The 16,037-nt window shown below is 38.8% G+C and overlaps 1 protein-coding gene across 1 annotated transcript in view; it reads right to left on the bottom strand.

The window, feature by feature from the left end:
- GLIS1 (GLIS family zinc finger 1) overlaps positions 1–16,037 on the bottom strand; it is a 267,642-nt gene that overhangs the window by 128,057 nt on the left and 123,548 nt on the right. Inside the window, exons 4-5 of the mRNA XM_037907384.2 lie at positions 14,665–14,863; positions 5,825–6,929 (exon numbers count right to left, since the gene is read on the bottom strand). Coding sequence (XP_037763312.2) covers positions 5,825–6,929; positions 14,665–14,863 — 1,304 coding nt within the window. The remainder of the gene's footprint in view (positions 1–5,824; positions 6,930–14,664; positions 14,864–16,037) is intronic.

The following is a 16,037-nucleotide window of genomic DNA, read 5'->3' as shown; positions in this document are numbered from 1 at the left end:
TTCCAAAGCTGAGGACCTTCATAGAAGCCGAGAGGAATCCAGCACAAGAATCTCTGCTGACTGTACCTATGGCAGTTCAGCTTGAGGACAGAGGTGGTCCTTCAAGTAGGTAGGTCCCAAGCCTTTTAGGATAAAAATATTGTCTGTGCTATCTTCTCTCTCTTTAAAGCACCAAAGAATTTCATTTTCTTTTTAATTGCCTCGGATCACTGAATAATCACCCTCATTGAGCCAACTGCACACAATCACTTCTAAACCATTTGCTTCACAGGATCCTGCAAATTCAGAGCTCAAACACCTATAGCATATAAAAAGTTCAGACTTGCTTACGTGCAAAGTTAAATTCCATGTACCATCCTGCTGACCAGTTTTTCAGTGCATGTCAGACAATCTGCAGTGGTTTAAATAAACAAATATACTTAGTATCATCACCAAACCACTTACTTGCTGTCCTCCTCCTCCTCACCACACAAAGCTCTTAACCCTCCAGTTCCTAGACAGCATCAGGAAGTGCTGTATGGGAGATGTGTATGTCAGATTCAATTAAAAAAAAGGACCTCTGGGAATGTGGTTATACTCTTGGGTAGAATGAGTGTTTTTTTAACATTACTTTAATAGCAGCAAAGTTAGGCCAACACTGGCATTTCTGAAAATACTATTCCTGGCATCTGTGCATTATTGTTCTGTGCTCCACAACACCCTCCATTCAGAGATCTGGAAACACATTACAAACATGAATGAAATAGTCCTTACAACACTTCTTTAAGGTAGGTCAGCATTAGCTTCATTTTACAGATGAAGGAACTGAATTACAGAAAGGAGGTGGATCTGAGTTTCCTTAAACTACACACACATCAATGCACATATAGTTGTATAAATCAGGTAATTGCATGCACAAGTAGAGAATTTCCTTGCTGATGAAGGATCGTCCCCTATACTATACGTGACTGGAGCCACAGACTACAGAGACTACAGTACCCAACACACCTTGCTGCATTTTGATCAAAATAGATTGCTCATTGGCTGCTGTCGGCAACTACTCACTAGCTACTGAGATCATAGATTTCCCATTGGCTGCTAGCAGTATGAATCTGCTTAGAATGCCCCACTCAGCATAGGTATAGTAATCAAGCTAAAACCCCTGATTAGTTACCGAATGTATCAGGCCCTATTGATGCTTAAAGATTTAAAAGGCCTGTGGAATTCTAAACCACCCACACAACATACAGAGAGAAAGCATAGTAGTACAGTTACTTACTTATATAGCTCTTTGTACAGAGAACCAGAACACGGGTAGCAATTTTAAAGAGGTGGATGGTTAGCTAATGTGATGTACTGGCCTGAGCACAAGATCTGCGGTCAGGAACTCTTGAGTTCTAATGCTGCCCCGATGCATATTCTCTAGGTACACTTAGGCAAATCACTTAACTTTGTTGTGCCTCAGTTTCCCTATTTGTAATGAGGCCATTATAATACCTACCCATGTGAACTGATTAATAAGTTACTATGTTTAGATTAAAAGGGCTAATTATTAACAACATAAGTAGTAGTGGGGTTTTTTTGGTACAACAGTTGCAACCAAAGGCCCCAGCCAGGCCCAAGGGCATGCTCAGGAATTTAAAATTTCGCTAGTTTTGGTGGGGCATGTTGTGCATCCCCACTATAGCCACTGGGCCAGAGAAGCTCGCTCTCCCTGCTGTGGCCCCGCGGAAGGAAGAATTCTGTGTCCCTGCCAAATATTGGGGGTGGGGGTCATGCCCCTGCTTGTCCCCCCCTTGTACACTGCATACAGTACATACATAAAATAAAACAGAGTGTCTACTCCAAAGAGCTTGCAATCAAAGAAGGAACAAGATGTGTCAAGTAGGTGTAGGACACCACAGGGTTGGACAAGAGAAAGGAAGAGTGAAAACAAAGCTACATAGTTCGCTTCTCTAAGATAAGTGAACTAGAGATATTAATGATTGAGAGACAGGCCACCTATCACTGGTGGTTTACAGGAGCACAGCGATTCATGATGCCTAGTTTCTATAAACATAAATAAATTGCATAAGTAGAAAAGAGATTTTCTTATTTCTCTTCACTCTTAGTTGCCCAAGTTTGAAAATTGGGTTCCTTGAAAACACACACACACACACAGAGTGATGGCAGCCTTGTTGTCTATTTTTTATGAAGTTGCCACCATGCAGGAGGGACTGAAAGAGATTACCCAGTAGTGGATTTATCCAAATCAAACAATCTTAGGCCTAAAAAGACTAAACGAGCAGCCATATATTTACATTCTCAAACAGGGATTTATGGTTAGTCTACAGTATTTAGGGATCACTATTATTCCATACACCAAAATGCTAGTAGAACTGAAAGACTACAAAAGATGCAGCTATGAGAATTTTTTTTTAAATGAAAACCATTTAAGCTTGCTAATTTTTGCTGTCTCAGACAATCAAAATTCCAATTGTCTGGGACATCAAATCTAAAAAAGCATGAAATTAATCTTCAAAAGTTAAAGTCTTAAGTACATTGCATCATTATTTTTGTTGGATATATTTTTGATTATAATGCAGATGAACCCCAAATTTAATAAAACTAAAACAACATGAGTTAAGTATGAAACATAACAGGATATTGCAGAGAGATTAGGTAGTTTCCTTTAGACTACTTGCAGAGCCCAAGGAAAAATCAAACACAAGGAACACAGTGAAGAGAAGACACAGCTTAATTAGAATATTTAACTGAATAGGAAAGCAGAATACTCAGAGTACAGGTTTTGGCAACAAAATACAGAAAGCACAAGTACCCAAAATCTCAGTAGTTCCTCTACGGCAGATGTCGTTTTGCCTTTCAACCATTGGTAGTAGAGAAAGAAGCATGCTAGCTAAATTTAAACCAGCTGTAATGATGAGAGTGTTACAGTTGGACTGGAGGAAGCTTACCTCATGAAAGTATTGTGGAAACTGCTGTTGGAAAGATAATAAAAGGATTAACTGCAGTTTTAGTGGACCATTTACTTTTCAATCAAAATGTCTCATGTATTTCCTGTTCTCAAGTGGCTTGAATTCCAAAATTCCTTTGTCTATTACAGTGCATAGTAGCAAAGCCTGTCATAAGAAATTAATAATTTTACATGGAAGAAAACTTTTATTTATATGGATTGAGCGCTATTTGTGCTAACTGCCCCAAACAGTCTCAAAACCTACTTGGCCAGCAATCTTAACGGGCAAAAGAAAGAAGAAAATCAGCACCCTCAAAAACGAAGTAGAATTGTGTACAATGGGTAATTGTAAGCAATGAAAGAAAATCCCCACTACAAATACCAAGAGATGCAAAGTTACTGAACAGGGCAATCCACTAAACATAACAAAACAAAACTTAAGAACTCAATTGATGCAAAATGAATTGCCTTATTAATTTCCAGGGATAACTACACAATTATTACCCCATCAAAAGATAACCAATAATGTAAAATGGCATAACATCATAGCACAAAGAAAACACAAAGAAATCTTTTTTAAAATATGGAATGTAATTCAGCAGGCAAATGATCCCCATTTGAGGATAATAATTTTAAGGAGATGAGTCTGTGCCTTAAGATCTCGCATTGCTAGATCAAGTAATTTCAACAGCAGGAAGCTAGACTTGCAGAAAAGATGCATTTTTAATGTGCCCCAAAGGTCCGGTTTTACTATAGCATAGGACTCCAGGTCTCAATTATTATTACCTGCTGATAGTCACTATTTTTGTTCTGGCTATGGAAGGAGTTAACTGCTCCTGTGATGTTATGCTCTTAATTCTCTCTGGGACACACAGAGTATTGGAGTGATTACACTGTCAGCTGTAATGAAACAGAGCTTTATATATTTACATGCCAAGAGTACATACATATTTCCAGCATGTCCAATATGCAGGTTTTCGTTGGGCCTTTCACAACACTAAATTCTTGAGATGTTGTCAATAGCCTATTATTTAAGGCAGACTAACAAAGTGACTGAAAGGGGAAAATTTTTAGTGTTACATGAACTAACTTCTGTGGTATACACAGAGTCCTATACAAACACTGACTGGAATGTAACATTAGAAAGCTGCTACACAATAGCTGTCAAATATGCATCTTAGCAAAAATGAAGAAGGGTCCTGCCTGAGTAAATCTAGCACTCTCTACTGTGTCTTTCATCATCATAGAAAAGCTAACCAAGTTTCCCCATTTTATCATTTTCTTTAAAAAAGCCTGAAAGAAATCAAGAGAAGAGATTGTTTTCATTTCTTTGTAAGTGATTAAAAAGCCAGTTCCACTGAGAAATCCAGATGGTTTAGCAGTTTCATTACATTTTTATTTATAAGAAAGGGGTTTTCATTGTTCTTTTAACATTTACGGCAATAAAAATAACTGTAAAGAGTTTAAATTCCTCAGTGCTTTTACAAGAGATGTTGACGCTACTTATGAAACTGAGGCCAAAGGTAATTATTTGTATAAGTACTCTTGCTTGATAAATTAGACACATACAGTTGTCACTCTTAAAATGTGCCATTTTACCTCAAGCAACTAAATAATGATGCCTCACTATTTCCATTATTTCCACTGTTATTCCATATACATGGTTTCGGGAATACTAATTGAATTGAATACTAATATTAAGATAACATTATTAAGATATCTAAGGCAAATGAAAAGTTGTTAAGGTGATAATAACATTATTCTCTGGCAAAGCAAAAAATGTTGCGTATTACTTTTCCTCTCCTCCAACCAATCGTTAATATTTGTCACAAGGCCTTGAGAGATTTCTAGCACCAAATTACATATATAGATATATAAACACACACAAGCCATAATGGATTTCATCCTGTCCTAACTTTCTTATGAGTATTTCTCGCAATAAGATTTTGCTACCAATACAATAATGGGGGGGAATTGTGTAAATTGAGTAACATCACCTGCTGGTGCAATTATTCCTTTGATTTTTTTTTTTTTTTTTTACAGCAGTACACAAAGAAAGCTTTGAAAATCTCATGGCTCAGTTTGGAAGCTCATGTCAAACTTGCTTAGTTTTATCTAGTCTATTCAAGGTCTTATATTATCGCTGCTCCCTGCATATGGAAAGCTCCATGGAAGTCATTAACTTCTATTTTAATTTGGCCACATTATCGTCACAGGATGCAGATGAACAGACAGTGCTGTTCTCAAGATCTTCTTTTTGGAATGCTGATGTTGTTTACTATAGCTTGATCAGAGGAGAACAAAGGGTTTTATTTTTTTAGAACACTCTATTTTGCCTAGTTCAAAAAACAAAACAACCCCCCTAAAACCAACCCCTAACAACCTTAGAAAATCTCAAGATATGCAGATTTTTTAACCATTTTAAATCCTTAATATGATTCTTTTTCTTTTCTGAACTACCATCTCAAACTGTTGCACTATTAACTCCATGGGTTATTGTTGAGAAGGAGGAATGAAAAGAATTTAATTAGATGTGTTTTATGTTTCTTTATTTAAAATGTCACCTGAGGCTCAGTGACCCTTATTTTACGTTAAATGACTGCTGCTGGCTTTGATCATCATTTTATTAATGCTTTAATGAATATTAAAAAAATAAACCATTGTATTAAAAGTTAAGCTTTCATATAAAGGGGACTGAATCTCTTTTCCAAGAGCTACAATATTTATTACTCAAACATTTCCTTTAAAATTAAGTTCCTTCCCCAATTCTCCTTAGAACAAACCAAGTTACAGGAAAGTACGATAATTATATTTGAATAGTATTGAAGAGAGAGAGCCAGTGAGTGAGCAGAGTAGCATGTTTCTGTTCAAACAAACAGATTCCAGACTTACCATACACTTGTTTGGTTTTTCTCCAGAATGAACCCTCATATGAATCAGCAATTTGTAACGAGCATTGAAAGGCTTATACCGACGGACACAGCCTGCCCAGAAGCAAGTAAAGTCCTCTCCCTTCCTTTGGTCAATGTGTGTTTTTTCTAGGTGTCTGACCAGTCCATCTTGTTGGTCATAAGTGGCATTGCAGTCAATCCACCGACAGACCTGTGTGCCATTGCTGACCTCTTGTTCATCTCCTTCACTGGGCTGAAGGGACTTTGGAGACATGGAGACGTGTAAATGAGGCAACGTCCCTTGAGTCTGGGTTAGCTGCTGGTGTAAATGATAAGGCGGCGGCGGCAGCCCCTGACGATGCCGAAAGAGATCTGTGTTAGAGGAATAATCATCGACTGGTTCTTGTTTTAAGAAACTCACCTTCTGGCTGCTGTGTGAGGCATCTTGCTGAGGAATACTAGTACCATTCATCATAAGGTTAAGACTTGCATTTTCCTCTATTTGCTGCATTTGTAGCGGATCACAGTCACCTCTGTCACAATCAGTGGAAATAGGTACAAGGCATGCTGAAGGAGAGGGAAGACTGCAAGGGTTCCCAGGCTGAGAGCAAGACTGAGGACGAGAAGATTTCTGAGCACTGTGGTGACTGACCTCCAAAGGATGAGAGGAAATGCCAGCCGAATTAGTCCGCAGACCATTCACACAGGTGACCAGTGATGTCTGCGACGTGCGGATAATAGCTGTAATATCGATTCCTTCAGCTGAAGATGGCATAACAGAGATGCATCTTTTCTTCAGGTTGCTTGATTGTAGCCTGGCTGAATGTTGAGGGCTGCCAAATGACAATGAACCCAGGGAGGAGCTATGTTCATTATTAAACAAGTATGATGAAAGTGAATTTGTAAAGCTATTATTCATTAGGTCTATTTCAGGATGCAGACTACCAGAGGCTCGCAGCTCCATTCCCTCTGTAGTCCTTCTATGTGCAGAAACCTCCGAAAGAACCTTATAATCACCTGGGCACTCTTGCTTAATGTGCTGAGCTGGGTGACTTCCATTCATGCACAAAGTGGAAGAATCGATGGAGTCTTGAAACCTGGGAGACCTGTAATACAGTTTCATTAAACATCACCAACTGTGGGAGAATTTATGATTTTTGTACAAGATGCAACATTTATTACGCCCTGGAGAATGAAACCACTTATACTCTACGGCACGTTGTCTGCGTCTTCCAACAATTAACTTTAAAAATCCTGCAATGTTTCCTCTGTGGCCTTGTAAAGGTAGCATCATTTTACATGGGATTAATTTTACACTGTGGGTTACACATTGCACAAACTCCTCCCCACCCCTACTACTGACATCTCATCAATCATAATCCATAGGGTCAATGTACAGACTGGACAAAACCATAGCAAAAAGTGTGATAGCTTTAGCCGTTTTTTAGTTTTTTGAACACAAGCATTTTCGTTAGAGCACATAGGGAAAGTGTTTTGGAGTTCTCACATAGCTCACAGTGGTGGCGTTAATTTTGTTCACGCTCTCTAGCGACATTCACCATTGCAAAATTCACAACATTTCAACTCACAAGGCATTTGTTTTAGGAAAAAATTTGATCAGCTGAAAAAAGGGGGATGTAAAGAAATAACTGGAACTGCTGGCCACTATTACAATGTACAATAATCATTAATTAAAAAAACCTGCTAGTTGCCTTAGATCAGTGATTCTCAATCTTTTCCCTAGTAGAGCACCCCATTTTTATCTAGCTGGGATCTAGCCAGGCCCCCTCTGCCATTTGGTAATGTGAGGATAGGTTAGCACTGACTCCCTGGCATTTGTTCAAGATCCTACTGAGAGTCACAACCCCCAAGGTAGGAACCCATGCCTTAGGTAACTAAATAGGGTTAGGAACATAAGAATGGCCATATCAGATCAGATCCATGATCCATTTAGTTCTGTTCTAACGCTGGGCAATTGGCTCACGCAAAAGGGTCTAAAAAACTCCATAACAGACAATTTTTAAATAACCTGCCTATAGGAGAAGTTTTTTCCTAATATTTTCTTCCAGGCAATCAGTGATTGGCTTATGCCCTAAAGCACAAAGTTTTATCTCTCTTATAAATATTTATCAAAGCTGATATAACTGTGTCTGTATTATTTCTCACTATTAGCAGCTGTTCCCTAGATATTCCTACAGCTTACGTAATATATAGGGCTTGTGCTGGCCCTCTTCACATGGGTGAATTTCACACTACAGAGGATTGTGGGTAATATTGCAAACACTGAGGCAACTATGGTTATTCAGCAAGTTTTTAAGGAAACCACATTTAAAACAAAATTGGAAAAATTGTAGAGTGAGCAATGCCTGTCCATGCAGCATGTATAGCCAGATAGCTACTGATGAGTCAAACATGCAGCTACTGTGCACATACGTAATGGAAATATTTATGGGGTAAATCACAGAACCATGGGGTAGATTTCATTTATCTTACAACTTGACTATTTCAACTGCATTCTACTCCCTAATCCATTTTTGCTGGGGCTATTCTAACATTCCAACTATGGACAGCTTTCCAACTGCTATGAATTTTAAAAAAAAAACAACACACCCACAAAAACGTTTCTTATCCACAAGGAGGAGAGATTCGTCAGAAAGATTACAGTGCACTGAGACTCAGTACTGGCAATATTCGCAGGGGTGGGTGGGTGGGTGAGATTCTGTGGCCTGTGTTGTGCAGGAGCTCAGACTAGATTATCATAATGGTCCCTTCTAACCTCAATATCTATGAATCTATGAATTACTTCTGGTGTCTTGTTTACAACACACCGGCTAATATGTCCCAGAATGATGTTTGCTTTTTTGAAACGGTGTTACATTGTTGACTCCTGTTTAGTCTGTGATCCATTATTACCCCAGATCCTTTTCTGTAGTACTCCTTTCTAGGCAGTCATTTACCATTTTGTATTTGTACAATGGATTATTCTTAAGTGTAATGCTTTGCATTTGTCCTTATTGAATTTCATCCTGTTTATTTCAGACCATTTCTCCAGTTTGTCAAGATTATTTTGAATTCTAAACCTGTCCTCCAAAGCACTTGCAACCTCTCCCAGCTTGGTATCATTCACAAACTTAAGTATACTCTCTATGCCATTAGCCAAATCATTATAGAAGATATTGAATAGAATTGGATCAAGGTCAGATCCCCATGGGACCCCACTGAATATGACCTTTCCAGCTTCATTTTGAACCACTGATAACTATTCTCTGAGTATGGTTTCCAATCAGTTGTACACCCACCTTATAGTAGGCTCTCTTTTCTTAGGTTGCTTAGGAGAAGGTAATGTGAGACAGTATCAATAGCCTTAGTAAAAAGTTGAGATATATCACATCTACTGCTTCCCCCCATCCACAAGGCTTGCCACCTTATCAAAGAAGGATGTTGGGTTGGTTTGACAAGATTTGTCCATGACAAATCCATGTTGATTGTCACTTTCTTATCTTCTAGGTACTTACAAATTGATTGTTTGATTATTTGCGTCATTATCTTTCCAGGTACCAAAGTCAAGCTGACTGGTTTTTAATTCCCTGGGCTGTCCTTATTCCTCTTTTTATAGATATGTACCATATTTGCAGTTTTCCAGTCCTCTGGGATCTCTCCCTTCCTCCATGAGTCCTCAAAGATAATGGCTAATGGCTCAGATATCTCTGCAGCCAGTTCCTTAAGTATTCTAGGATGTATTTTACCAGCCCCTATCAACTTGAAGACATCTAACTTGTCTGAATAATTCTTACCTTGTTCTTTCCCTATTGCAGCCTCAGATCCTATCCCATTTATACTGATGTTCACTACATTAGTCCTCCATTGTAAACTTTTTGGTGAAAACTGAAACAAAAAATACATTTAATGCTTTGGCCATTGCTGCGTTTTCTGTTACTGTCTTTCTCTCCTGTCCTTACTCTTCACTTTGCTTCTAATGTATCTGTAAAATGTTTCCTTGTTACCCTTTATCTCCATAGCTAGTTCAATCTTGTTTTGTGCCTTGGCCTTGCTAATTTTGTCCCTATATGCTTGTGTTTTGATTTTTTTTAATATTCATCCTTTGTAATTTGACCTAGTTTCCACTTTATGTAGGACTCCTTTTTGAGTTTCAGTTTGTTGAAGATCTGGTTAAGCCAGAGTGGTCTCTTACCATGTTTTCTATGCATTGGGATAATTTCCTTTTGTGACCTAAATAATGGTGATTGGTCCTGCAGCACAGAGGTACTGATCCCAAGAGGCACTATGCTCCCAAACCTTCCAGTGAAATCAATGGGAGTTTCCAGGACTCAACCTTACTCAAAAATCTGGACTGTAGTTTCTGTGATGAAGACAATTGTATCACACGGAATATGAAATGCATAAAGAGTAAAAAAGAGTGTGATTTCTAAAAAGAAACAAAAGGAAGCATTGGGGTGAACGATTTCAATCAAGAAAGAATGAATTCACATTTCTCATCCACACAGCTTTGTGTTACAGAGGTTCTGCTTATGTAAATATAAATATTGGCTACTAATGCAGATTTGCATACCAGAATTCTTCATAAGAATTATAGCTTTCTAGATATATGCACCATGTTATATACATTATGCCCCCGTTAGTCAGTTAACATTGCTGTAGGAAGTTGCATTATTTTCATTTCCCAACTTTTGGGTGTAGACATTTTCAACCTTAAAGTTGCATTAGTGCAAATTTTCTGCGTTTACTACAGAATTTTATCACCACCCTTCTAGGGCAAACTCTGGGCCCCTGCCGCCGCAGCCACTGTGGGGCCCAAACTGGAGCAGAACTGGTGCAGTTCTACTGAGCAGGCAAGGGAGGGACAGGATTCCTGGAGACCAGCTTTTTAGGTAGCTCCTTCTGATGTTATTATTTATCATTTGTACTGAGATAGCCTTGAGATGGCTCAGTCAGGGATTAGAGCCCCATTATGCTAGGCATTGTGCTAACAGATAAAAACACAGTCCTTGCCCCAGAGATCTCACAGTCCAGGGCAGTGGTTCTCAACCTGCAGCCCAATCACCACACAGCTGCGGCCCATGTGACATTCTCAGGGCCATACAGGCAGTATATTTGTGTTATGTGGCCCACATAACACAGAGAGCTGCATATGTGGCCCACAATGGTAAACAGATTGAGAACCACTGGTCCAGGAACTATAACTTGCTGCAAACATGGATGTAACAAATAAATGAAGGTGGGATGATGAAGGGACAGTAAAATGAACACAATACGGCTGTGCCAACATGCAGGGGATAGGGGCGGGGCAGAGTGGGTGGGTTTGATACAGGGGATATACAATAGGAATTGAGGGCGATGGTGAATTTTGGAGGTGGAGGAACTCCTATTGACCTCCCCCGCAGAATACATATAGGTTTGGAGACATCTTTAAATGTTCACTCTAAGCAACAATCCAATTGCACAGGATGTTACAGCACACTGTACAAGGAAGCAAGGTCTTTGTACAGTACATTACAGTCCTGTGGTGGCAAGTGAAGTCGTACTTCTAAAGAGACTTCTATACACCGTAATTGGAGCCAGAGAACAAGGACAGTAGCACTTTGCCAGAAGTGTTTTAGTTTAAAAACAGCCTCAGAGTAAAATAGCCCCATAGTAAATAATCTGAAGATTTTGGCTAAACAAATGTACATGCCTTTAATTTCCCTTGCAAGCAAGTCTTTTCTGACTACTGTCAGTTTTAAGAAGCTAGAGGATATTGTTCTGCTACACAATTACGGGCCCTTTGCACGACTTGCTTTTTGTCTGCTCCGCTGCCTTTACACAGAAAAACAAGAACACAATGTGGGAAGAGTTTTCCATGCCTGATAATGGATTATCTGACAAATGGCCAACATTAGCTGTACATGGAGGCCAATTGTGGTGAAGAAGGTATTAGGACTTTTCCAGTATAACACACACATCTCATTTACAAATATTATGTAGTGGAAATTATGTTGCATAACTTAAAAGCTATTAACTGAGCTTGGGATGGAAGAGAAGGGGGTATTATCTGTGGATTAATGCAGTCATCACTGGAATACAGTTCCTGAGGAAAAAAAAACATGGGGGGAGCTGATGAGGATAATGAATTTCAGTGTGCTGGGAAAAACAGCAGAAGCCAGTCGTAACACTGAATTCCTGGCAGTATTTTGAGCTTGTGGTGGAGGTGTCGTTGTTTGTTTGGGTTTTCTTTGTGGTTGTACATACTAGTCATTCAAAGATTAACCCAGAATCCTTGTTGGAATTTGCATTTCCCCTTATTTATGCATTGGACATCAGAGCTGGTCAGAACAACCACTGCAAAGTACAGTCAGTGCTGTCCAGAGTACGTTTTGTTACATCCATTCCCACCCTCTTTTGTCCAGGCATTGTCCAAGAAAGGGCTCCATCCTGAAAGGCACTGAGCACCCTCAACTCCCACTGACTTCACTGAAAGCAAGAGCACTTGGCACGATGCAAATTGGGCTCTTATATTTTTAACTCTTCAGGGCAAGGACACTGTCTTCTTGTATTTGTCTGTAAAGAACCACAACTATGTCACTGCGGCAAAGAGTCCTGTGGCATCTTATAGACTAACAGACATATTGGAGCATAAGCTTTCGTGGGTGAATACCCACTTCGTCGGATGCATCCGACGAAGTGGGAATTCACCCACGAAAGCTTATGCTCCAATATGTCTGTTAGTCTATAAGGTGCCACAGGACTCTTTGCCGCTTTTACAGATCCAGACTAAAACGGCTACCCTCTGAAACTATGTTACTGTGTAAATAATGAATAGTAATAATAATAAATGCTGTCTGTTTTCGCTTTCATACCAAGAAGTAGCTTTGACTCCATATAATGTGTCTGTTAGGAAAGACAGGTGCATTCACTGTGCTAGAATTAGTTACTGTATGTCTGTCATGCTCACAGAGCCAAGCAGGGCACAAACACTACACTGAAAATCCTGTACAAATCAAAACTGTGGAAACAGGGTGGACATACAAACAGAGAGCAAACAGCCCATGAAGGAATGGAAAGCAATCACAATGTACCTCAAGATGCTCTCCAAACAGTTACTCAGGAAATGCTGAAACCTGACGATTTTAGAACATGTTGTAAAACAAACACAAGAGAATTACCTCAATCACCTGCTGCTTTATCGTAATAGCAGCCCTCTCATATTCTGTTGCATACAATCCTCTATGTTGTGCTGAGAATCTTCCCTCAGACAGAGATGGAAGGAGTTCATATTTCTGAGTGTAGTACTGTGATCCCCAGTATACACATATCTGTCATTTCCCTATTATGGCTTTTACAAAAAGCTTCAAAAAGATCTAAGCAGGGTCCTCTCCTTCTCTTTTTGTTTTCTTCTGCCCAAATTATCTTTGTTTCATAATTATCCTCAACGACAGAATAAAAACAGCCTGATAATTGTAAGAACCGCACTGAGATATAAAATGGTTGGGACGGAGCTGAGTTAAATGCAGCAGAAGCATAAAAGTTTTAATACCAGCAGCAGAATATGTTTGCCATTTGGCATGAAAATGATCTGCTTTTTTTCCTTAAAGTTCTCTCCACTTGATTGTCACATTGATGTGCCTTTTATTCCTGAAAATTCAGATATCCTTGTCCCATTAGTAAAAGAAAAAGGGAAAACAATGCATAAATGTGTATAATAAAATCAAAAACAGCCAGATTTCCATGACTAAGTTACACAGTCAAAATTTCCTCTTGCTGGGTCTATGGAAATTTGGGTTTGATGGTTCCAGGCAGAAAGCATCAATTATTCCAAATATTTAAGATAAAGCCTGCAACTTTATTGAGTTTTTTTATTTCTGCATCTCTTCAAAAAGGTCAAGATCATTTCATATCATAAGCTTTTCCAGAAACCATTGTAATTAAAATAGATGGACATATTTTAATTCAGAGCAGGCTTCTATTCACAATGCATGTCTGTTTAGGGTATTTGTTTAAAATCTGGTAATGTTAAATTTGTAACAACAACACAAAAAATAACAGAGTTCTACATTTTCGTATAATTAATTTATAGCAAATGTTTAAGTAGGGCTCTGCCATGAACAGAATCTAAGAACTGTGCATATATCAAAACCAGAGCCCAGATTTTTACATTGTAGCCTTAAAAGCAAATACCAAGGTTATGGTGCTCTGTGGGAACATTTAGCTCCGTTTGTTAAAGGAAACACTGTAGAAAGAGAGTGGCACCCGCTTCCTGGAGGTTTAATGGTGGCATGCCAGACTGCCATATGGAAGACTCCAGTTTGGGAGTGACTCTACCATCCTTTTTTCCTTGGTTGGAACTTAGAAGCATCGTGGGTGGTGAGAAGGGAGCGGAGGCAGTTTTCTTTATATTTAAGTCACTGGCAAATTATCATTCATTTCAGTGGATGCTGGGATCATACTCACAAAGGAGACATACTTAAACCCCAAAAGTGAAGGGTGCCACTGCCTTTAGAGTGATCAGCTAGTGGTGGGCTCATGGAGCAGTAGGAGTGCATCTGCACAGAAAGGCCATGCCTCAGGCCCAGCAGTAAGGCACCATCAATGACAGCCGCTAATGAGTAATGGAATTAGCTGATTGGAAGGGGAGATTAAATGGCTGCCCCAGAAGAAATGAGAAGATGAGGCAAAAGCCAAAGAGATCATCCAACCCTGGCATTCACATCAGGCCACTCAAGCACGCCCAATGGGGGCAGAACCCATGTCCAAATCCTGAAAGGTTGCTACTGGGAAAAAAAGATTATAGCAATGAAGGGCTTCAAAAGGGAAAGGTATATAAAGCTACAAAAACAGGAACAATACCTGGTATCTGAGTGTGTTAAATTCAGGTGACCGACATGTAGCAATCTCTCACGAGATAATGGGTAGTCTCGGGTAAGTGGATTTCCTGTGTGGATGAGCAGACTCTGTCTACAGACAGGTACTGAGCTATTTGTCATTTCCATGTCCATCATGTTCTTCTTCTCCGAGATCAAATTACAATGGCTGTATCCACCATTCACTGTTAAATAAATTAAAAAAGAGAGAGAGCGAGTGAGAGAAAATAACCATAAGCTTCTACTATATCAGTTATCATTCTCGGTTGTTCCCACTTTTGGCTCCTCTCATGAAAGCATTATAATTGCAACAGCAAAGAATGTTAAGGGTTTCACAATGAACCAAGAACTAATTCCAAAGGAATTAGTGTCCAGAATTTATTGCTCTTGTTCCTCTTTTTAAAGATGAGGCTGTTTTTCACTTCATATGTTAGCTTTAAAAAAAATGTAATAGTCTCCTTTTCTTCTACGGTTTTGGGGGGCAGTAAGAGGTAGTGTTTCCTACATTTTTTGGTTGGTTAGTTTTGTTTTGGGGTTTATTCATTTATTTTGGTGGGACTGGTTGTTGGATTTTTTTCTATTAGTAAAATTAATGAGGACAATATTAATGCAAGGGTCTTCTGCAGTCTAAGTGAAGTCTTCATTTTTTGTATTTTTGGTCTACACAGGAAAGTTATACTGGTATAAGATGTGAAAACTAAGGTATGATTTAAAACTGATAGAGTTACAGCAGCATAAATTCCCCATGTAGATACACTTAACATGACCTGAGTGCCTTTCTTTAAAAATTTTGGTTTAGCTTATGTCACTTTTAAGCTAAACCAAAAAAAAAAAAAAAAAAGCTACTTTAATAACAGAATAAGAGTGTCCACATAGTGAGTTATATCAGTCTAACTGTACTGTTTGAACTGTAGCAGTATAATTATACTGGCAAAACTTTCCTGTACTAGCATGCCCTTAGAATATAAAGGATCAGGGCATTAGTGAGGAGATTCTAGTTTATTTTCTGATGACAAATGGGAAAAAAATAAATATTTGTCATGTGTTTAAGTTTATTCGTATTTTCAAAATAATCGATTATTTTTCTATATTCTTATTCTGCTCTGGCTAGATCTGGACACGTTTAATTTCACTCTTACACCAAAAGATGAGGGAAATGCACCAAAGATACAGCAATTACTTTAAGAAACAATTTCCAAGGATGGACTATGCACGGTGTGAAGAAGTACTTCCTTATGTTTATTTTAAACGTGCTGCCTATTACTTTCTTTGGGTGACTCCTGGTTTTTGTATTCTATGATGGTTAAATAACACTTCTATATTCCCTTTCTCTGCACCATTCATGATTTTATAGATCTC

The sequence above is a fragment of the Chelonia mydas genome, chromosome 8 (genome assembly GCF_015237465.2).
Source record: "Chelonia mydas isolate rCheMyd1 chromosome 8, rCheMyd1.pri.v2, whole genome shotgun sequence".
NCBI classification, from domain to species: Eukaryota; Metazoa; Chordata; order Testudines; family Cheloniidae; genus Chelonia; species Chelonia mydas.
The sequence above is the reverse complement of the archived record's forward strand: the minus strand, read 5'-3'. Positions and strand labels throughout refer to the sequence as shown.